Source organism: Artemia sp. Qi Xiang Cuo, chromosome 13 (assembly GCF_049724085.1).
Source record: "Artemia sp. Qi Xiang Cuo chromosome 13, ASM4972408v1, whole genome shotgun sequence".
Classification (NCBI taxonomy): domain Eukaryota; kingdom Metazoa; phylum Arthropoda; class Branchiopoda; order Anostraca; family Artemiidae; genus Artemia; species Artemia sp. Qi Xiang Cuo.
Window position 1 is genome coordinate 8,432,500 of NC_142806.1, and position 24,626 is coordinate 8,457,125.

A 24,626-nucleotide genomic window follows, 5' to 3' on the forward strand; every position below is an offset into this window, starting at 1 on the left:
AATGCCCTTTTGGAAAACAAATCATTGAAAAAATTGGAAAAAAACAGAACTGCCCGCCTCCTAGATTTTCAAAAATACAATCCCTTCCCCCCTTCTCCAATGCTCCTGAATTAGGCCACTTCGTCTCTGAGGGAAAAAAGTGTCATCTAGCATTACCCAGAAAAATTCAGAAGTTTGATATAAAAGCTTGAGCCAAAGCTAAAAACAAAAACAAAGTTTTATCTAACAGAGTTTAAATGGCATATCTGTATATTGTTTTCAAACATTCTATGTTCTGAATACTGACCTGGGTCTAATCATATGTAGTCGATAAAAAAAATGGTTTAAAAGGAAAAGCATCTACAAAGTATTAAAAATATCATGTTTTAAATATCATGTTCTTTTTAGAATCAAGTATTTGAAGCATTTAGCGGAAAAGGAAGTAGTCGTCTTAGGGGATCCGTATTTTTCACAAATCTACGAAGCAGACTTTGGAGACGATGGTTGAAACCATGCTTTCGAGTTTTGTTCTACTAGATAGTCCTTCAGTGTCATTCTAAAATCATTGTGCTCCCATGTTTAGGTGGCATGCTTTTTCAATTATCACATTGCCATATGTCTTGTCTCTAACCTTAAGAAAAGCATCCTAACTCATTTTTGGGCTCTTATATGTTCCACAAATTCTTCCTTTAGCAGGCGTTTTAGAGAAATGTTTGAGGTGATATTAAATATTGTAATAAAACTGAATAAAAACTCAGAGGATTGTTTCTTTTCGCTAGATAACATTATATGAAGAAGTTTAGTTAAATATTAAATCATAGTTAACATATATTTAAAAGTTTGAACTGTGTGTAGATTGTATAGAATTTGAACTGTACAAAATTTAACTATATGTAAGAAACTAACATATAGTTAACATATTAAATTATAGTTAATTAAATTATATTTTCAAAGTTTCGTATCTTTATATATTAAACTTTAAAAAAATTCATCATTTACTGCTTCTTTTAGAAGATCAGCATAAATATCTGTTATAAATTGCCATAAGTGGAGAGCTCTGACATCGGGCAAGAATTAAGTCTTAAGAAGTTTTTAGGGTGCTATTCAAGCCTTTCTTGCTGCCTTTCTTGGTGAAAATCAAACCATCAGATTTGGCATATCAGAGAATCTAATTGTAGAGGTTTCAAGTTCCTATCTTCAAAATGTGAAATTTGTATTTTTTTTTTTTTTTTGTCAGAAGTAAGATCACGGATGTGTGTTTACTTACTGTTTGGTTTGTTTGTTTATTTTTGTTGTCCCAGGGGCGATCGTATTGAGCCAGATGTTCTTTAAGATCGGTAGAGGGCTCATTGGAAAGGAAATTAAAAGTTCCAGCCCTTCTTAACTTACCAAAAGAAGTGGAAGGCAACTATTCACCCTCCCATGTCCCTTATTCCCCAAAGACATCTGATCAAAATTTTTAGATAGCCATGTGGCTCAGCATAGTTAAAAGGTTCAATAACTGCTTTTGGGGATGAAATTATCCCTCACAACCCCTGAGGTATTGGCTATAAGCTATGAAATTCGTCCATTGTTTACATGTAGTATATGTTATCGGGAATTATTGGGGAGATTTTTTGGAAAAAGTTCCTCGGGGGAGAGGCGGGGTATTTCGCACGGGGAGAATCTTTCGTGGGAACTTATCCAGGGGAAGCTTTACATGGGAGTAGGGGGTTTCCCGTCGTGATCCCAATGACGGTCAGAAATCAAATAAGAAAACAATGTTTCAACAGAGAGTAAGGAGCAACATTAAAACTTAAAACCAACAGAAATTACTCCGTATATAATGGGGGCTGCCCCTTCCTCATCCTCCCTCCTTCTTTACGCTATAGTTTGAATTTTATCCCGATACTTTAAGAACAATTCCCGAAACACAAAGGCCGTTAAATTTGACTGAGAAATATTTTAAAGATCTTTGAGACTTTAGCGTAAAGAGTGAGGGTTGAGGAAGAGTGAGGAAGAGCAGTGAAAGTGAGGAAGGCGCAGCCCATTCTGTATACAAAATAGTTTCTGTTCTTTTTAAGTTTTAATGTTGCTCCTTGCTTTCAGTTGAAAAAAAACTTTTTTTTTAGTTTAGTCAAGAGATTAGCCCACGCTGTGGTTCGCTTGAGCCTAAGGACCCTTCATATTGCATATGTAAGACTAAGCCTTAAGTCTTTCTTTATATCGAAAAAAGTAACAAAAAATGAACCCTGTCTCTGCAGTACTGGTCTCTGATATGCTGAATCTAATGATGTGATTGTCATTAAGATTGATCGACTTTTTGATGGTGTTTTCTCCCTTTTTCGAAAACCGGGCAAATTTTCGTAGGCTCGTAGCTTATCATGGGCGACATTAGACTTTTTGATCTTCATATATATGGAATCAAACATTTTGTGGTAACGAACTGTAAGTAAGGACCGACCCGGGTCAATAGTAATTGAAACTCTGAGTAATTGAAATTTTGATACCAATAGATACATCAAAAGAATCAGATTTTTATGCTGATTTCAAATATTTAAGTTTCATCAAGTTTAGTCTTACCGATCAAAAGTTGCGCGCCTGAGAAAATCTGTCTTATTTTCGAAAAAAGGGGGAAACACCCCCTAAAAGTCACAGAACCTTAATGAAAATCACACCATCAGATTCAGCGTATCAGAGAACCCTACTATAGATGTTACAAGCTCCTATCTGCAAAAATGTGGGATTTTGTATTTTTTGCCAGAACAAAGATCACGGATGCGTGTTTGTTTATTTTTTTTTTGTTTTTTTTTTCCAGGGGTGATCGTATCGAACCAGTGGTCCGAGAATATCGCGGGAGGGCTCATTCGAACGGAAATTGAAAGTTCTAGTGCCCTTTTTAAGTGATCACAAAATGGAGGGCAACTAGGCCCCCTCCTACGCTCATTTTTTTTCCAAAGTCATCCGATCAAAATTTTGAGATAGCCGTTTTGTTCAGCATGGTCGAAAAAAACAATAACTACGTCTTTGAGGATGACTTAATCCCCCACAGTCTCCGGGGGAAGGTCTGCAAGTTATGAACTTTGCCTAATGTTTACGTATAGTAACGGTTATTGGGAAGTATACAGAAGTTTTCAGGGGGGATTTTTTTTTAGTTGGAGGGGGGTTGGAGGATATTTCAGGGCAGGGGGGTGTGTTGGAGGATATTTCCATGGGGGAAGGCACATTGCTATGAATGGGGCGCCGTATTTCCCAGCAATATTTAAAAACGATCAGAAATTAGATAAAAAAAACAATTTTTTCAACTGAAAGTAAGGAGCAACATCAAAACTTAAAACGAACAGAAATTAATACGTATATGATTGGGTTCACCCCCTGCTCATTACCTCACTCTTTACGCTAAAGTTTTTTTTGTACTTTCATCAGAGCTGTTTATCCTAGTTAATGGCCTTTGTGATTAATTAACGGCCAATTCTTTCTTAAAGAATTAGAACAAAATTTGAACTTAGCATAAAGAGCGAGGTATTAACTAGGGGGCGAACCCCCTAATATACGTAATTAAAATATACGAATATAGAAGTTCGTTACGTAAGTTAATTCGTAAGTTACGTCAGATCAAAATTTCGAGAAAACCATTTAGCCAAAAAAAAGTAAAATTAATATGAAAATTTCGTTTTAATTATTTATGTACGGTGACCCAAAATCAAAGCTGCATTAACTCAAAAACTTTCAGAAATTAAATAAAAGATTAATTTTTTTAACTGAAAGTAAGGAGCGACATTAAAACTTAAAACGAACAGAAATTATTCCGTATATGAAAGGGGCTGCCTCCTCTTCAACCCATCGCTCTTTACGCTAAAGTTTGACTCTGTCTCGCAAATTTGTTTTTTAAAACAATAAAAAACTTTAGAGTAAAGAGCGAGGGGTTGAGGAGGGGGCAGCCCCTTTCATATTGGGAATAATTTCTGTTCGTTTTAAGTTTTAATGTCGCTCCTTACTTTCAGTTAAAAAAACTGTTTTTTTTTATTTATTTAATCAATTTAAGCAGTCAATTCCTTTGATGTATTAATTGTTATTGAAATCCTGCTTTAATTTTGGTTACTATTGGGCCATGTTGCTCAACAGTTCGTTACGACAAACTATTTGATAAACCGTTACCTTATACTGCCGTGCTTTTTCGTTGTAATAAAGAAGCTAGCCCTTTTGCAAAAAAAGACTTAGGAATAACGTTAAAAGGAAATGAAGCAACTAAGAATCCGAGACTCACTTCACACCTATCAAACGGGAATGTCTTTCTCTAAGAGCTCGGAATCAGCTGATTTGTCAACAACAGAAAATGCGTTGTGAAACTTCTCCTACTTATACCCAGCGCTTTCAACCTCCAGGAATTTGTAATTTTAGTCAGCAGAAGGCTTATGAAAAATATTCAGGGGGCTGGCAGGGGGAAACGAATTTTTCCAAATTTAGCTAGTTCTATATTTTCTTTATTGAAATTTCTTTTTTTGTTTAAATTCACCATCATCACAGACAACATTCGCAATAATCATTCGCAGAAACTTTTCCTAATCGACCGACTGGTTCGCAGAATTTTCTAATTTGGGTGACCGATTCTTGTCTTCATTTGTACCTTACTTTTTGCGTAATTTTATATCCTGAGGTTTTTTTTAGAGTCTTGAAAACAAGTGAATAAACATTTGTAGCTATTTTTTGGTGTCCCAGGGGTGTTTATGCTATTATGGAGAATGAAATACAAATTTTAACACATAACGCAGCGGCACACTGGATTGTGGCGCACACATAAACCCGCATGGCCATAATTTACTTCTACAGTGATCAGGTGATTTGTTTTATTAGTTGTATCGTTTATTTATATGTGATTTTTGGTTTATTTGTTCACTCTTTTGTTTTGTTGTGTTTCGTCTTATGATTTTTCTTCAGTGTTTTATTTTGTTTTCTTTGCTCTGTCATTATTTTTGTTAATTCGACGGGTTCTCAATAAGTTCATTCTGATGGTGATGATGATATATTTATTTAACAACAACAACAACAATCTACGTACAAAAACAATAGGATTAACCCAAAACCAAACCGTTGACGTGTGGTGAATCAGGCAGAAAAACATACATATAGCATCATTTAAATTCGCTATAATAAGAAAGAAAGAAAAAAATTAATAATAATGATTTTGATACTAAATAATAATAATACTTTTTATTCTTTCAGTTCTCAATAAAAATGGTTGTTTAATCGACGTGTATAATCATCATGCGTTAATGTCTACATATGTCAACCTATGATATACATGGCATACCGCATTGAATAGAACAATTGTTAATTTCATATTGTCTGTTTTATTATCCCGGAAGTGCTTACAGTGTATTTCTATTATTTTAGCTTTTATGTGTTTTTTTTTAATAGCCTGGGAGTCCTCACTCCATTGGTCTATTATTTCAGCTTTTATATGCATTTTTCAACAGATTATTTATTTTCCCAGGAGCCCTGACAATGTGTCTGTTTTCAGCTTTCATTTTATTTTAATTTTTTTTTTAATATTCACCTGTGAGCCCTGACAACCTATTTCTACCGTTTCACCTCCTGTATGGATTTGTTTTTGTTTATTCACCTGGGAACTTTGACAGTATATGCTCGTTATTTCAGCTTTTAAATGAGTTTTTTTTCATTACCCGAGAGCCTTTATACCATGTCAGGTTTTTTATTAATTTTCTTCTTTTTATTACTTTTATTATTCATCCTTTTTTTTTAGGGAATTCATGATATTTCTGAAGATGTATTCCTTTCCGTTCCTTGTATACTCGGTGACAACGGAGTTTCCCGAATCATTCTACAAACGCTTAACAGCGCTGAGCTAGCAGATCTCCACAAATGTGCAAAATCTCTGTATGAAATTCAAAAAAGTTTACATTTTTGATTTTTTTTTATATTCGTTAAATTTTTTTTTTACATCTAAGCGCCGTAGTCTTTTCGTAACCGCTTCTATATTTAGAGAAAGAGTGATTATGTTCCTATAATTATGTGGCTAAAACTTTGCTTTAATCTCATTGGTTTACATTTATGAGGTATTTTGTTTAACCAATCAAATTAATTCTTAAGCCTACATCAGAGAGGGAAGCCCAATAATTTCGCCTTTTTAAAACCAGATTGGTTAATCCTTTTTAATGGTTAGCTCTCTCTCTCTCTCTCTCTCTCTCTCTCTCTCTCTCTCTCTCTCTCTCTCTCTCTCTCTCTCTCTCTCTCTCTCTCTCTCTCTCTTTCTTGCTCTTTTACTAGCTTTGTGAAATTCGGATATTTGTTTGCTATCGCACGAATTTTCAAGCCTTGAGATATCCTAGCCCATTTTATAACGCTATTTATTTTCTATTAGTGTCGAATTAGTTTTATGACGTCTTTGCATAAGGTCTGTAGCCTTTTTTATACAGCTTTTTTTATAGCCTTGTAAGATCTAGGATCTTGTATAGTTTTGGTCTGTGATACTCAACCTTTACACCAGCAGCACAAATTCACCAAAATTTAGGGGGGGGGGTAAGTTTTTTTCCATTTCTTTATGAAGATAAATAAAGGGGTATCTTTTATCTATTTTTTTTAGATTTTTCAAATGAAAACACCAAAAGAAGGTGTTTTTCCGATTCTGGAGAGAGCTGGGAAATTATCGAAGTCTATCAATGAATTATTTATCTGTATAAAATTTCGAGCAAGGAAAAAGGACAAAAATTTTAGTTCCACCTGATTGGTTCTGTTGTGTGAAATGTTAGCCGTATAAAAAGAACGGAAAGTCTTTCAATTACAAGATTTTTCACGAGTAGTTCCTCTGTTTCTCTGCAATTCGTGTGTTTTGAATTTTTGTTTGTTTACATTTGAAGTAAAATTTTTACATTGCTGTAGCCTTAGCCTAATTTTATTAGTGCAGCAAGTGATCTCAGTCGGAGTCTCATTTATTTAATTGAATAAGCAATTATAAAAAAAAAACGCCCAAGATATTATATTATTAGACCATTAATGACATGGAAAGCAAATCATAAATTTAAATGGTAACATGTGAATGACTTTTCCAGTAACCAAAAAAATAAAAAAAATCTCGAAAGTATTCATTTTTGTTGTACCAGGGACAGTGAAGATGAAATCTGATTGTTTCGATTGGTTAAGTGGAAACTTATGCAACCATCTACATTTTAAAAAGTTAGAAAAAACAGGAATTCAATTTTTGACGGATTTTGGTAGTAGCAAGTGCCAAATTTCAAGAAAAGAAACATGCGTAAAAAATAAGGGAAGAACATATGGCACCGAATAACTTAAGAAGGTGTAGGTTTCATTTGGAGGTCTAGTTGTCTTATGGTTATCAACAAATTCTTAATATTTGAACTTTTACGGACAAAAAGCGTTGTCAAATTTAAGATAATTAGTTTTGCTTATTTATTTTACGATTCAACGTGGCAACACCGACGAAAATAAAGTATATTTTTTTTTTAGCTTATTAGTTTTGCTCATGTATTTTCAAGATTCAACGCAGCTACACTGATGAAAATGTGATGCTGCCCTAAAAACTTCAGAATTTTGGAAGAACTAAAAAAAAAAAAAAAATCTGAGAAAATTTTGGTTTTCTGTGGCTGAAAAAATTAATATTTGTATCTTGATGTTCTTGGTACAGTTTGTTAATAAGGAGCAACTCGGGTCAATAGTAACTGGAATTTTAGAAAAAGATATTCTGATAACAATTAATTTTAATCAAACGATTTTGGTTTTTGTGCAGGTTCCAAATGTGTAAAACTAGGTAAGTTTAATATTATTCATCTAAAGCTACAAGCCTGAGAAAATTTGACTGATTGTCGAAAAAGGAGGAAAAATCCCAAAAAGTCAAGAAATCTTAATTATAATCACACCAATCGATTTTTCGATCACGATGGGAAACCCCCCAACCCTATGTAAAGCTTTCCCTGGATAAAACACTACTGTACACATTTTAAGCTCCTATCTACAGAATTTTGCATTTTTACCCGGAACAAATGTCATGGATGCGTGTTTATTTGCTGTTTTTTTCCCTCAAGGGATGATCGTGATCGCATTAAGCCAATGTTCCTAAAAGATTAGAAGAAGGCTCATTCGAGTGGAACTACCAAGTTCTAGTGCCCTTTTTAAAGTGACCAAAAAGATTTTGCCATGGGAAAGTGACATTTTGTCCCTTTTTTGGCACTATACTAAGATTTTGCCTCAAAGAGCATGAAGTTGCTAGTGATTGAAAATTGTGTGATAGCTAACCAATCTAAAAGTATCAAAACGCTTTACATTGAGCTCCTGAGGAGTTACACATTTGCTCATGTGCCTCAAAGAGCATTTTGAAGTCATAGAATAATTTTGCTTCAAAGAGCAAGAAGTTGATAGTGATTGAAAATTGTGTGATAGATAACAAATCTAAAATTATCAAAACGCTTTACATTGAGCTCCTGAGGAATTACACATCTGCTCAGTTGCCCAGTTGCCCAAAGATAATTTTGAAATCAAAGAACAATTTTGCCTCAAAGAACACGAAGTTGCTAGTGATTGAAAATTGTGTGATAGTTAACAGATCTAAAAGTATCAAAACGCTTTACATTGACCTCCTGAGGAGCTACTCAACTGCCCAGGTGCCCAAAGAGTATTTTGAAATCATAGAATAATTTTGCCTCAAAGAGCAAGAAGTTTATAGTGATTGAAAATTGTGAGATAGCTAACCAATCTAAAAGCATCAAAACACTTTACATTGACCTCCTGAGGAGCTGCTCAGCTGCCTAGTTGCCCAGTTGCCCAAAGAGCATTTTGAAATCAAAGAACGATTTTGCCTCAAAGAGCACGAAGTTGCTAGGGATTGAAAATTATGTGATAGCTAACTGATCTGAAACTATCAAAACGCTTTACATTGAGCTCCTGAGGAGTTGCTCAGCTGCCCAGTTGCCTCAAGAGCACGAAGTTGCTAGTGATTGAAAATTGTGTGATAGCTAACTAATCTAAAAGTATCAAAACGCTTTACATTGACCTCCTGAGGAGCTACTCAGCTGCCCAGTTGCCTCAAAGAGTATTTTGAAATCATAGAACAATTTTGCCTCACAGAACATGAAGTTGATAGTGATTGAAAATTGTGTGATAGTTAGCCAATCTAAAAGCATCAAAACACTTTACATTGACCTCATGAGGAGTTACACAGCTGCCCAGTTGCCTCAAAGAGCATTTTGAAATCATAGAAACATTTTGCCTCAAAGAGGACGAAGTTGCTAGTGATTGAAAATTGTGAGATAGCTAACCGATCTAAAAGTATCAAAACGCTTTATATTGAGCTGCTGAGGAGTTGCTTAGTTGCCCAGTTGCCTCAAGAGCATTTTGAAATCAAAGAACGATTTTGCCTCAAAGAGCATGAAGTTGCTAGTGATTGAAAATTGTGTGATAGCTAACCGATCTAAAAGTATCAAAACGCTTAAGATTGAGGTCCTGAGGAGTTACTCAGCTGCCCAGTTGCCTCAAAGAGCATTTTGAAGTCATAGAACAATTTTGCCTCAAAGAGCCCGAAGTTGATAGTGATTGAAAATTGTGTGATAGCTAACCGATCTAAAAGTATCAAAACGCTTTACATTGAGCTCCTGAGAAGTTGCTCAGCTGCCCAGTTGCTGAGGAGGTGATGCTGCACGGCGGTGATTTCGCTCCTGAAAAGTCACTTAGTTTATACAAGATAAATGGATTATTTGGAAATTTATGCTTAATTATGCTAAATTATTAATTTAACTAATGGTTAATAGGGTTAACGAGTGTAGTGACCTCGTTAACCCTATTATATACATCCAAAAATGTTTTGAGGAAAGTGAAGTGAATAACCTGACAAATACTGCCAGGACGTTTCTGAAGTGCTTTCGTGCTGACGACGTTGCTGAAGACGCCTTGTTTGGATATAGGCGAAATATCCGCGTTGTTTTACATTTTTCGTTTCTTTTCTTTCCACTGGCCGCAGTATCGTTTGTATGTTGCTTTTGTTTTTCACTGAGATTTTTTTATTTGTTGGTTTTTTCACAAGAAATATACTTTCTAGTTGATGTTAAGTGTATGTTTATCTTTTTACCCAATTTGATAATTAAGCGAGGTGTTGTTTTTCCAGTAAATTTTACCAACTTAGTAATTTTTCTGGAAGGACCTTCTCCTTGACAAGCGCAATAGCGAAAAATAAAAGAAATAATATATATTTTTTTATGAACGAATTCGACTGGCATTTGAAAAAAAAAAAAACAAGTACAGAATTTTGTTTTTTTAAACCCTCCCTCCCCTTCTAATTTTTTGTTTTATTCACATCAAATATAGCCTTTAAATAGCTTACTTTGAGGTATATATGTTAGTTAATTTGTCAGGTAAGAGCACAGGTACAAAGTATTTTGTTTTTGGTGGAGGTTCATCATGTTGAGCATAATTGTATTTAACAATCCATTATTCCAAGACTTTCGTGGGGAAGGGTGTTCCTGAAAGTGCGGAAGTGAAAATTTGACAAACTAGCGTAACCAAACTGTGCCAGTGAAATTCATCCGATATTCGGGATGTTAGGTAATCTTACTAATTATTACTTGGAGAAACTGCCAGAATTAGACTAAAGGAGCCTAGGAAATAATTTTCAGAAGCATCTTGGCGAATTCTGATGAAGTATATAGAGCTAAATCTTGGTAAAGTTAGCAAATTTTTGAACGCGATGCCCCTCCAACTCAATCGAGAAAAGTGTGGGGACACATTTGGGTCCTGATGGTTTTAACAATTCTTTTAGAATGCAGTCTATAAACAAAATTTGATTCTAAGAATATATCTTTATACTAGTCGCTACATCCTTTCCTTATTTTCAACTATGGATATCGATTAAATCTGTGTCCGTTTTGTACTTTAAATACCTAGTTTTAATACAATTCTGCTAGATCACTGCTAAGGTCGGCTTTAATCTGTATTGTTATTCATACTCAATTACAACTTGTTTAATTGATATCGATTTTTGGCAAGAATTAGCTTTACAAACGAGTGGGCCACTAGTGAGCACTGGAAAGTAAGTTTGCCTAGTGGTTGTTAGCTAAAATTTTACCGCCATGGCTTTTGAACACTCCGTGAGTCTGGCTATTTGCCTCATCTAGTAAATTAAAAACGTCAAAAAAAATATTTGTAGACGCACGAATTAATCGTGGGGGACTTCTAGACATCATGTCTTTTTGGACTTGCATGCTTTGTATTTTCGTCATTCTGAACGTGCTCATCATAAAAATATCTCTATAGAGATAAAAGTTATGTAAGCCTATTGGTTCATGGGTTGGTTTTGGTTCACTCAAGTTTTGATCACAGACGGTGGTTGGACGCCTCTCGATATCCATTGGCATGGTAACAATGAAATAGTTGTTTCTTGACGAGTTACTTGAATCAAATGTTATTACTTGAATTAAAATCAAGTATTTTGCAGTAGGCATCAAGCCATGGCTAATTGTAGAAAAAGCCCAGACAGATAGTCCGAGTAATTGAAAGGCAAATCTGGGATAAGACCTTTTTAGGATTAAATAAAGATGACATCTTTATTCTTAAATTTAATTTATTGATAGATAAGTCTATCTATCATCAATCCATAGGCTATTCTTAGGTGAGGACTAAGGTAGATAGTCATAGAATTAAGGGATGAAAGATTGGATTGATTTTGGGTTGTCGCGTGACGGACAATGTCCACTGGACTTGTATGTAAAATCTGGGACTTAATTTGGTTAGACTTACAGGTGGCAAACAAGTGAAACCTAAGCCCAATAGGTTTGACCGCTTTTGGTCTAAAGCTGGAATACCGTGTCATAAATATTGACATATGACCAACAAGTCCCCTGGAATGGAAGGTTCTGATTTTTAGACAGTATTTAAGTCAGACACGAATGAGCTCACTTTTCTTATGGTGAGGAGGGATAAGTTTGGCAAACTATTCAAAGAGGACAATTATACAAAAAAGTGAGCAAAGTCATAAGAATCTGGGTATTTAGCTGCAATTCTGACCAGAGAAGTCCTTTGACATATTTAAGATTACGTCTTGTAAAATTTTGAGCGAAAATAAAATCGCTTACAATAAACCCAGTCACAAATATCTTTCTTGCAAAAATTTTGACCAATAGCCTGAAAAAGTGCGAACTCTAAATTTGGGTGCAAAAAAATTCAACAGGTAAAGGTTAAATGTAGCAGCACTCTACAAAAAGACATTCTAGAACAGAAAGAGATGTTTTTCGATTTTTAACTTACTGTTAATTTTTATGGTTTTGTTCGTATTCTCGACATTTCCTCCCAAGTCCCTTTCCCCTAATGGTTTCATATAGCCCTAGACTATACAAAAAACTAACGTGAAAAACAATAAAAATCTTATTATATAATATACAGCTTGTTTACATTAATCAGATCATCATGTTTTCTTCTATCATTATTCAATTTTTTAAAGTCATCTAACGTTACATTTTTTTAATCCAATATTCTGCATTCTCAGTCAAGGTAAATTGAATATCTCCACACAGAGTATACGTTTTTACAACCGATTGATCAATGGAAAGGACAACAAACAAATATATTATTAGGGTTAGGTATATGTCCATTGGGATGAGGGATTGTATTGGCAAGGTAACGAATATTATGTAAAAAAGAACATAAATATGAAATCTAATGGCATAATTTTAATATGCGTTGTATATAGCCTATGGATATGCAGGGAGGGGGGGTGGGGATGAACTTTCAAAAACACAAACTAAACCATAAAATGAGCAGAATATCAGCAATCTAAAAAAAGACTAGATTTTCGTTCTAGCATATCTCCTTCCGGAAAACTACTATTCTTAACCTTTACCATTCAACAAGAGAAATCGATTTCTAAAGATATAATTAATGTGGCTTACTTTCCCAAATCTACAGACAAAAAGCATATGATACAGATGCCTGTGTGCCCTACCTTATAGTGTTAAAAGAAAGGTTGGGTATTCAGGTGTCTTTAGGATATGTATGATGGCGTCCATACATGCTAGAAGCCTGAGTAACTGAGTTCAGACGAGAAAAGGACAAAATTTATTGGTACCATAGAACTGCTTCAGTTGGACGTCTGTATTACATAAATTTTGTCTCTGCCCAGATCAACTCTGTTCCAGAGCGAAAATCTTTTCATTTGGCAACTGTGTCGTTTAACCGTTAAATCATCTAAAATGAAATAGAATATTAGGCCTACTATATTTTGGTGAGCTTAGTCCATGTGATTTTTCAATTGTAATTCTTCATATTTGACATTCAGGTATGTTAAAAGCATTTTCACTTGATCCATAGGTTTTGCCTCCAGTTAAATTTAAGGTCAATATATGGAACATTATAAAACTGACAAGGTGAATACACTAGCCTAGCCCACATAATTCCTTATAGCCTACTCTCACTTCCTTTTCCTTCCAAATATAATAATCAATAGAATCTTGATTACATAACCCAAAGAAAATCTAAAGCCAAAATAAACACTAAAGCAATGAAATTCTCTCATTATAATGTGTAGGGTGTTTCTGTTTCCTAGGCCTATTAATCAGATTATCATGTTTATAAATTATAGCCTGAGATGATATCCAGTTTAATATCAGAGCTAGGCTATAATGTCTATATGTATGACTGCATTGGTGTAATAGCCTACTTACTTAGAACTTAGATCCTCCTGAGCCATTGGTGGCACATAGGGTGTTGACAAAGCCTCTCCACTTGTCCCAAAGCAATGCTGCAGCTATGACATCTTCCCATTCAGGTATTAATGATGTCTCAGCTGTCCTTAGATCTCAATCAGAAGTTTGCTGCATAGTGTTCTTTGGACAACTTTGTCTTCTTCTACAGCCTGGTTTCCAGTTATAGCCTATGCTTTCCAAGGAAGGTGGACTTCTTTCATGCAGAGTACATGGCCTAAATATGAACACCTCTTCTTCCTCAGAACAGCAGTAATGAGAGGCTGTCCTGTTCTATTCTGGATTTCAACATTACTGATTCTCTGTTGCCAACTTATGCTTAAAATTCTCCTCAGGCACTTATTTTCAAATGCTAGGATTCTCTTTTCCAGCTGTTGATTAATTTTCCAGCACTCACTAGCATAGAGGAGTATGGACAGCACATTGCTACTGAAGAGATGTTGCTTCAGTTGCAAGGAATATTTGCTGCTTCTCCAAATGGACTTAAGTCTTTTGAAAGCTCCAGTTGAGTGACTAATTCTGCATTTAATCTCAGTCATAATTTCACCATCACAATCAATCCAGCTACCCAAGTATTTGAAGTCTTCACCTGTTCTAGACTTGTACTCTTGTGATGCAGAACAAGTAGTGAGCTTTGATTGACATGCTCTTTGATTTGTCAACATGTATGCTTAGCCCAAGATTTTTTGTAACTGCATCAAGTAGCTGCTGCAACCTCTGTTTAGAATCTTCTTGCAAGACTACACCATCTGCAAAATCTAAATCACAGAGTTGCTTGCTGCTTACTTTTACACCATATCCAGAGTTTTGTCTTAATATGTAATCCATTATAATTACAAAAAGAAATGGGGAAAGTACATGCACCAGACATTATCTTGAAAAATCTGGGTGTGCCATTCTCAGTCTTAATGCAGAACTAGGTCTCTTTGTACAGGGGTATCATCATGCTCACTAGTTTTTCTGGCACCCCATAATACTTAAGGACTCTCCACAAGCATTCTTGGTCAACTGAGTCAAACACCTTTTTGAAGTAAATAAATAGTAGATATAACTTGTTTTACACTCTTTTGATTCCTTGACAAGCGTTCTCAGTACAAATTTCAAGTCAGAGCACACTCTGCCAGTTCTAAAACCATGCTGCTATCTACTGCTGCATCTAGTGCATCTCATATACAGTACAATATAATGGTAGCCAATAGTTTACACAGTAGTGGCAGAAGATTGATACCTCTCCAATTATTGCACACCATTGTGTCTCCCTTTTTGAATATTTTCACCAATATTCCCTTGGTCCATTCACATGGAACCTTCCCTATATTCCATTGGCATAATAGGAAAATATATTATTAGGGCTATAGATCAGACTATCAGGAAGGGGGGGGGGGGGGTGAATTGATTTAGTAGCCTATACCTGAAAGAGGATGAAAAAGATAGGTATATTGAGCAGTATTTTCACCATGTCCCTGTGTCAGTTATGAAATCCTGTAGGCCTACAAATTGTCCAAATTTAACTAGGCTATGAATTAAAAAGGATATGGTAAAATACTAGTAAGGGGCTTTTTGCTATCTTGGAAAGTAGTTGAGATAGGCAAATGAAACTCAAGAATATATCTAGAGCCTCAATGATCTCTTGGAAAGATATTTGAAGCATCTCTCTTCACTCCGTCTCCCCCCCCCCCCCAGAGGGCACTAACCTTTGATGACCTTTATCTATTTTGCACTAAAAAAGTGAAACCTGCCCAATTGTAGTACAAGGAAAGTGAATTGATTAGTAGCCTATACCTGAAAGAGGATGAAAAAGATAGGTATATTGAGCAGTATTTTCACCATGTCCCTGTGTCAGTTATGAAATCCTGTAGGCCTACAAATTGTCCAAATTTAACTAGGCTATGAATTAAAAAGGATATGGTAAAATACTAGTAAGGGGCTTTTTCTATCTTGGAAAGTAGTTGAGATAGGCAAATGAAACTCAAGAATATATCTAGGGCCTCAATGATCTCTTGGAAAGATATTGAAGCATCTCTCTTCACTCCTTCTCCCCCCTCCCTCCCAGAGGGCACTAACCTTTGATGACCTTTATCTATTTTGCACTAAAAAAGTGAAACCTTCCCAATTGTAGTACAAGGAAACTGTTTTGAGCCTCTTACCTTTGCTCAATGATTTATGGTGTTTTAAAGATCTGTCAAACTTGTGCTTTAATTTTGAAAGAACCCTTGATATGGCTTAAAATTCTATCAAAATGACAGAAATTATATTTTAAAAACTTAAGCCCATTATAGCTGATAGAAAAATTGCAATTAAGGCATAATGTTTTTGTCAGAATTAAGATAAGTATAAACATTAAGGCAAAAATAGTAGCCTAGTTCCATTAGATTCCTTCTTTATACTCTTTCTAAACATTATGGCTAGTTTTCTGACATTGCACCCCTGACAGTTCCAAATGTAGTCCTAAATAATATATTGCTTCATTATTTATCATCATGTCATAACAAGCTATGTATATTCTTTACCTACTAAATCACTCTCTCTAAGCAATTTCAACAGAATAGGGTACCAGGCATGGGTGCCCATAGGCTGAATTTTAGGGGGGAGCTTACCTGGTCTAGTTAGCCCTTCTATTTCTGTATAATTGAAATCTCAAGACAAAATATCATAAGCAGGATGATAGGGCTGCCTAAGTAAAGAGTGATTTGGGCACAATATATTATTTGGTTTTATTGTTTTAGACCAGAGCACTTCTTGTTGAAAGTAATGTCATAGAAACTTCAAAAAGAGCTCATGGAGGGCAACCAACCTTTAAGTTTCATTTTTAAGGGTCAAATTTATCAGAGGGTACCTATACACCCCCCATGTCATTTTTTCCCAAAATGCATCCAATAGAAATTTTAAGATAGCCATGTGTTCAAAAATAGTCCAAAGATCTAATAACATGGCCTTTGGGGTTGACACAACCCCTAGAGTATGGGGTAAAGGTTGTAAGTTATGCCTGGGGGCATGTAAGGTTTTTATGAAGAGATAGTCTTGTGAACTTTAGAGGAGGTTCATTTGATTGGAAATGTATAGCTCTAGTTCAATTTTCAGTCAAGCATGATGGAGAGAACCCTCATTTCTGATATCCTCTTTTCCCCAAACACATTCAATCAAAATTGTGAGATAGCCATTTTGTAGCCAAGAGTCCAAAGAGAATATAAATATGTCTTCAGTAATCAAATATAAGAAATATTTAGGCAGATGTTGAACTAAATCAAAACAAACTATGAGCATGTAGACTTGAGTAAGTTGTGGGGGATTTTGAATAAGCCAGAAGGCACAATGTATGTACTTTTAATACTACTACTACAGTTACTGTAACTAATGATTATTTGAAAAAAACTACGTTTTCTAAAGAGTTAAAGAGGTTGAGTTACAAGGTCGAACCTTAAAACGTACAGGGATTAGGAGGCACAGTTGGGGGGCTGCCGCCCCCCAACCCCCGCTTTCGAAGCCTTTAAATAAAAAAAAAGTTTTTAAACTGAAAGTAAGGAGCGACATTAAATCTTAAAACGAACAGAAATTATTCCGTATATGAAAGAGGCTGTGCCCTCCTCAACGCCTTGCTCTTTACGCTAAAGTTTTTATTGTTTAAAAAAAGAGTTGTGAGAAAGTCAAACTTTAGCGTAAAGAGCGAGGCGTTGAGGAGGGCACAGCCTCTTTCATATACAGAATAATTTCTGTTCGTTTTAAGATTTAATGTCGCTCCTTACTTTCAGTTTAAAAACTTTTTTTTTATTTAAAGGCTTCGAAAGCGGGGGTTTGGGGGCGGCAGCCCCCCAACTGTGCCTCCTAATCCCTGTACGTTTTAAGGTTCGACCTTGTAACTCAACCTCTTTAACTCTTTAGAAAACATAGTTTTTTTCAAATAATTTCTGCACGTTTTTGTACAGTTTATTACTTATTATTGCTCCTTGTAACTCAGCCTCTTTAACTCTTTAGAAAACGTAATTTTTTTCAAATAATTTAAAAAAGAAACTGGGTTTCTTTTTAAAGTTTGAATTCAGTATTTAAAAAATTGTTCTGATGGTGAATCGAACCCCGGTTTTCCGCCTGAAAGTCTGGAGTGTAACCGCTAGACTATACAGACACAACAGTAATTGTTTTTTAGTATATGGAAGCTATTTTCGACGCAAGCAAATTCCCAAAAAACTTGATATTTGGTTTTTGGAAAACAGGGAAGGAGTGATCAAATTGAGCTGAAATTTCGAGGATAAGCTCCCAGGCCCCAGGAAAGATTATCCTCCAAATTTCAGCCCGATCAGACAACGTTAAAGGGGGGTTGTGGTCGGAAAAATTAACATGGGCTAATATAGGAAAACAAGGTTTTCCGTAAATATAAATTCGGGGGATAATTTTTTCGGTCTGAAAATATCAAAAGGCCCTAACAGGTCGAATTCTGCTTCGAATGAGTCCTCATTCAACCGGATCCGTTGCCAACTGTGGCCTGTAGGCGTGGCTAAGAAAAAAAAAGAAATGAATTTTAAGTGGCTATATTTGGTTTTTTGAAAACAGGGAAGGAGTGATCGGATTGAGCTGAAATTTCGAGGATAAGCTCCCGGGCCCTAAAAAAGCTTAACTTATAAATTTCAGCCTAATCAGACAACGTTAAAGGGGGACTGTGGTGGGAGGGTCGAAACTTCCGGCCCAGTTTACCCCATGAGGATAAAGTCAGAGGAGGATGAAATTTTGCAAGTTTCTTAGTTTGAGCTTGGGCTACAAAATGCGATTGCCGCCGTCTCTCTGCGACCTCTAGGACCTGAAATCGCTTAACATTGTGGTGGGTCGCCTCTTTATAGAGGCACAAGTGTGCCTCCTTGATGCTAAGAGTATTAAGGTGAAACTTTTAGGAATTATTTAGGGGGAGTTCCAATTAAACAAAAAAACTGTATGCATGCAGGTTTTCAAAAAGCCATATAAGCAATATCATAGTCAGCACCACTCTATAATAGCTAGAAATATCATTGAAACATTTAAAGAAGCTAATTTGATGCAAAATTAAAAGTTCTAGTGTCCTTTCTTAGAGTAAAGAGAGATTGGAAGGTAATCAGCCTGTCTCTCAAGCTGAATTATTTCTTAAACATACCCAGTCAAAATTTTGTGACAACTATTTTGCTCAGCATAGTAGAACAGTCCAGCAACTATGTCTTTAGGGATATTGGGCATGTCAACTGCCCACAATCATGCAATTGGCCCATTATGCTACATAAGTAAATGCTACTTTAAAAATAAATAAAAAAACATTGTGTTTGTGGTTGCCAATAAGACACTTCAGCAATTTATCAAGAACAACTTAAGTTTATTAAGTTTAGGTTTTTGGGGCTACTACTGTTACTAATTCTGTTTTTTAAACAAGTTACAATTAATTCCATTCCATTTAATGGAATTAAATCTTACAATTTAAACAAATAAAAAGAGTCTAAGTGTATCCAGGTTGTCAAAGAGCATAGATATAATCTTTTAGGAATGATATTAAGTTTTATTTTTCAGGTCAACTTGAGAAGGTATTAAATTATATTAAGAAATACTATATGTCAGGATTAAAAATTGTTGACTCAACATACAAATAGCAAGCCAAACTATGGATTCTTATAGAAAAAACAAAAACATATAAATTTTTTTTTTTTCATGAAAATCCCTATGTCAATAAAAAAACGGAAATTATTTTAAAAGAAACTCTTCAGCCAAACAAGCTTTTCAAAGAAAAGTAAAGAGCTCCATTAAGCCAAAAAATGGGCAGAAATGAAGTCAAGTTATTGTCTAAGCATAAAACTACCACAAATCACTAATAATTAATAAATGAAACTCAAAACAAACAGAAATGAAAATAAATAGCCAAGTCAAACTCAAAACACGCAAAAATTAGCATTAGTAGGACTGATAACCCCTATGCCTTCTCAAGACCAGAACATAATTTGCACTCTACTGGAAAAAATTTAAATGTTTTCACTTTTTCTACCTAAATAAATACAAAAAATTCAAGACTTTAAGGAATAAATATCAGTATAGGTATATTAAACTGACAATCCATGGTAATTTTTTTTCCAGTAAAGCCTAAATTATGTTCTGGCCTTGAGAAGGCATGGGGGTTGTCAGCCCTAGTAATGCTAATTTTTGCTCTTTTTGAGTTTGACCTGGCTATTTATTCTAATTTCTATTTGTTTTGAGTTTCATTTATTTGTGGTAGTTTTACACTTGGAAGATTATTTTACTTTTTTTCTGCCCATTTTTGGCTTAATGGAGCTCTTTAATTTTCTTTGATAAACTTTTTTTGTGGATTTTTTTTTACTTATTGCAAATATAAGGCAGAGTCATTCAGCCAGGGGGGGGCTGGATCCCCAATTCCCCCCCCCCCCTCCCTTATGGGTGCCCATGTTCCAGGGACAGTTAAATGTCTTTATATTGTTTCTTATTCATGAAAGATACAGCTTCCTCAGGGTGAGCTACTCAAAACCTCTGAGTTACTCTAGAATTTCATAACTATGAAGATAATTGAAGCAGATATTTAGCAAACCTGAAGAACCATGAATAAATTTTTCTTCTATTTTGCAAAAATTGCACAATAGGCAGCAAGATACAGAATGTTAAGAAGGGCAAATTAATTAAAAAGAGATGCAAGAATGTATTGGTTTAAGTGTAATTTTGCAGTTAGAAATTCTACAAGAAATATTGCTTATCAGAGGTTGTTGGGTGTAGCATTATTTATTATATTTGCTTGTGTATGCTCTTGCTTATATTGCTTCATTGTGTTTATTTAGGCTATGCTTTTATTATAGGGGCTTGGGTCTAAATTAAGTCATTGAATTGAAGAATTTTATGTGGTGTCAGAAGTGGGATTGAACTATCCTTCAAACATATCTTGCATTCTGTTTTAATTTTCCCTGTGCACTTAAACACATCAACATATTCAGCTTCTGAAGACTGTTCAATACTCAAGACAAGCTTGATCAGATTCAGATCTTTGCTTGTCTTGAGGCCAATTATAGGTGGGGTGTTTTATTTGACTATATTAAATATATACTATTGTACAGGTCCATTTTTTTTCCCAAGGTAGTGTATATATGAGCCACAGTAGTTGATAGTTGGTGCTTCTGCAGACTTTGGCAAAGTGGTTACTCTTTTTGCACTTTGAGCATGTTTTTCCTTTAGCAAGGTATATATGTTGGAGACAGTAGATGCCACCACAAAAATTGCTCTCTGCAAGGCAGATAATATCTGTTTTTTGAAATGACATCTGGTTCTTGCTGTATTTCTTTCTGTTTAAATGTTTTGAGTTGTTTTTGTGTCAACTCATTTGCAAGACAAATTGTGACAGCTTGGGTTAATGTGTGGCTGTCACCAATTTGCAAGAGTTTCTCATGGAGTGTAGGATTTGTAGCTCCATGTAATATCTTGTCTCTCACCATCTCACTTTCATCAGCATATCCACAGTGCTTGACTAGAATCTTTCAGGTAGTGTTTAGGGTGAATTTGAATAAAAAAAAAACAATATTTGCATTTATGTTGCCTAAAGGGTGTATCAGCAATATCTCAGGAAAGGCTTAGAGTATTAAGTTGGACACTTCAGTGTATGTTAAGGGGGATGTCCCTCAACATGTCCTGACATTTTCAACTTAATACTCTAAGCTGTACCTGAGATATTGCTGATATTCCCTTTAGACAAACAAAATGCACATAAGGTGTTTTGATTTAGTTTGATATCCCCTTAAAATTTTCTGAAGTTTTTACCTTAATACTCTTTTGTAGTATTAGTAGTAGCAGTAGTAATAGTAATAGCAGTATTAGCATGAACATGGTACCATTTGGTAAATTCAACATCTTCCTAAACATTCCCTCAACGTTTCACCTTAATACCATTAGCCTCAGTAATAGTAGCAATCATTTCTAGCCATCAACATCACCTTAAATTAACAATTATTTTTAAATTGTATTTGTGCAGTTATTCTTCCAATTTTGATTACTCTGCATGCCATCTACAATTAAGGTGTGCTTTATTCAATTAGCTTGACATAGCAACTTGGCACATCTCCCATATGAACTCCTTAGGGTAAGGGTATTAAGGGAAAATTTTCTGGAAATGCAGAAGGGGATGTTAAACAAAATTAAAAGATACTCTGTGTATATATGTTGTCAAAAGGTAGTACCAGCAATGTCCTAGGAACAGCTTAGAGTATTAAATTGATACTTTCAGAGCTTGTTGAGGGGGCTGTTGAGCTAACAAAAAGGCACTATGTAGATTTGTCCACTATTGATACTAATAATGGTAAGGGTAGTAAGACGAAACTTTCAGGTAATGATTTGAGCCTCTTATCTTTGCTCAATGATTTATGGGGTTTTAAAGATCTGTCAAACTAATGCTTGAATTTAGAAAGAAACCTTGATATGGCTTAAAATTCTATCAAAATGACAAATTATATTTTAAAAACTTAAGCCCATTATAGTAGATAGAAAAATTGCAATTAAGGTATAATGGTTTTATTGCAATTAAGATAAATTGTAATTAAGATATAAACAATGGTCATCAAGAGCATACTGCTAGTACTACTATTAAAATGGTTGCTACTAGACCCCAGTGCTGTGCTGATAAGGGAAGGCCAGTGGCAGTGGGGCCAAAACTAGTAGCAGCAGCATGCTGCCAAGAATTTTTCTGTGCTGCTGCTTGTGAGATGTCAGTGGAACACTGCCAGTGCAATCAACATTGACCACAAACATTGATGTTTTCGTCAGTTTTTCTCAAATCCCAGCTTGAATTTACAACAGATTCAGGCCTATTCATGAGTTGAAAATTTTGCAGGTTGCTGGCTGGACACTGGTGTTCTTTGTTATTCATCAAGAGAAGTAGAAATGAAATGGCTTTGATGTTTCAGAACCCTTGTATAATAGTTGAAGTATCTATTAGCTATGTATTCTTAACATAATTGATTGTCAAAATTAGTAGTTTTTTTTTCATCAAGCATTACTGCATAAAAAACTTCAAATAGCCTACTGTATTACAAAATTTGTCAATTATCTGGGTAAAAACTTTGAATAGAAGTTTGAAGTTTAATTTTTTCATAATGCTCTTTGCCTATATCTGTTTTGTCACCTTTAAAACAGCTGAAATGGGTGACTTTGATATTGATTGTTTTTTTTTTTGCTCTTTTGGATTCCTGAAAAGCCTTTGTTGTATTAAAAACTGGTTTTTAATAACAATTAAAACAAAAAAAAACTTTTAAGTTTTTTCTTGGCTTCCTTATAGAATATGTCATTTAGGCTAATGCTGAAATGCTGCTGTTTTGGATTGCTTTTGAAACAGAGAGGTTTGTTACAGAGAGGTCTGTCACAGAGAGGTTAACAGAGAAAACTGTCCACTGTTGATTTTTCTCAAGTTGTTAGATTAGAAAGGAAATTGTTTCGCCATGATTTTCGCTTGTCAAAGGAACGACTTTATACAAAATTAGAAAAGTTGAGAGCGGAATTGCTGATGAGAACCTAAATTTAGTCTACAAGATTCACTACTGGACCTGCTGTTGTTAACCTCTCTTCTAGAACATTTGAAACCCAGAAAACCAAAACACTGGAAAAAGGTACAAAATTATCTTTTCTACCGAAACAAGTTCCCGTGGCAGATATAGTTTCCTCTTTAGAGTCTGCATTGCATAAATGCTACCCATCTGTTTCTAACCCTGATGAAGTTAGGCCTTGTCTCAAAAATACCCTTTATAATAGCCAAAAAAAGGCTAAGTCTCCTACCACTTTCACCCAAAAAAAATTTGCACGACATAAAAATATTACCTAACCTCCGCAAAGCCCCATCTATTATAATAATCAAAGCAGACAAAAGAAATTCACTTTTTGTCATAGATACAACATACTATGACAACAAAATAGTTTCACTGTTAAAGGACAAAGGTACATATAGACCAATCACTCAAGATCATACTGATCAATTTACTAATAATATTATAAATGAATTAAAGCACCTAAAACAGAACGGTAGAATCTCCCCACAATTATACAATAAATTTGACCCCTGTGGTAGTTTCTGTCCAAAATTTTACGGTCTACCAAAACTGCATAAACTAGGTATTCCCTTAAGACCCATTGTAGCATGTACTAAAGCCATCGCTTCCAATATTGGAAAATAACTTTGCGTATCTTTCAAACCTTTACCGTATTAAAAAAACTGCAAAATTAATAATACAGCAGATTTGGTTAAAAAACTTAATAGCATAAATATTTAAACAAAAAAAATAGTTGGTAGTTTTGATATTGTTTCTATGTATGCAAATATAGTTAGTAGCTACTTCCGAGCAATTATTAAAAAACAAAGTAGAAAAAAATTACCACTAAATCGAAGATTCAGCGACAGGGATTGATTGTGAAGTTTTAATGAATCTTTTTAAAATTTATAATAAGTTTTCAGTGTATTTTCAGTTCCGTGATTCCTTTTATCAACAAATAAATGGGTTACCAATGGGAGCAGCTTTATCTGGCCTACTGGCAAATATTTATGTCAAGAACCTTGAAAATTGGGCATTAAATTCTTATTTTTTAAAACATGTTTATTGGGGTTGTTACATGGATGACGTAATGTCACTTCGGAATTATGGGGAAATTGAACTTCGGGGTTTCCTAGATCATCTTAATACTTATGATAGAAATTTGCAGTTTACCCTAGAAACTGAAATTGAAAATAAACTACCATTTTTAGATGTGCTAATTATCTGTAATACTAATAATTTGGATTTTACTATCTATTGAAAACCAACGCAAAACAATAGGTATCTTCATTTTAATTCAAATCACCCCCCACAAGTTAAAAGAGCAGTTGTATCTTCTCTTATTGACCGTGCCCTGAACATTTGCTCCAATTCATACATAAAAGCAGAAATAAATTTTATCAGAGATATTCTTTTTGGCAACGGATACCCCATTACT

General features: G+C 34.8%; 3 protein-coding genes across 3 annotated transcripts in view; 2 read left to right on the forward strand and 1 right to left on the reverse strand.

Annotated features, from left to right (window-relative positions):
* The window catches only part of LOC148944903 (L-lactate dehydrogenase-like), a 54,734-nt gene extending 47,887 nt beyond the window's left edge, over positions 1–6,847 (forward strand). Inside the window, exon 7 of the mRNA XM_089099362.1 lies at positions 5,723–6,847. Coding sequence (XP_088955488.1) covers positions 5,723–5,887 — 165 coding nt within the window. The 3' untranslated portion in view covers positions 5,888–6,847. The remainder of the gene's footprint in view (positions 1–5,722) is intronic.
* A 6,335-nt stretch (positions 6,848–13,182) lies between these two features.
* Positions 13,183–24,626, forward strand: part of btz (CASC3 exon junction complex subunit) — a 109,611-nt gene continuing 98,167 nt past the window's right edge. The window contains exon 1 of the mRNA XM_089098794.1: positions 13,183–13,252. The gene's annotated coding sequence lies outside the window, so the exon portion shown is untranslated. The remainder of the gene's footprint in view (positions 13,253–24,626) is intronic.
* LOC148944905 (uncharacterized) lies at positions 13,847–14,341 on the reverse strand. Its single transcript, XM_089098892.1, has one exon. It carries the CDS (start codon positions 14,339–14,341, stop codon positions 13,847–13,849), a length of 495 nt encoding a protein of 164 aa, XP_088955018.1.

What these genes read in the sequence shown, in the direction of transcription:
- LOC148944905 (XM_089098892.1), bottom strand. Translation starts at nt 14,341, where the DNA reads ATGTTGACAAATCAAAGAGCATGTCAATCAAAGCTCACTACTTGTTCT.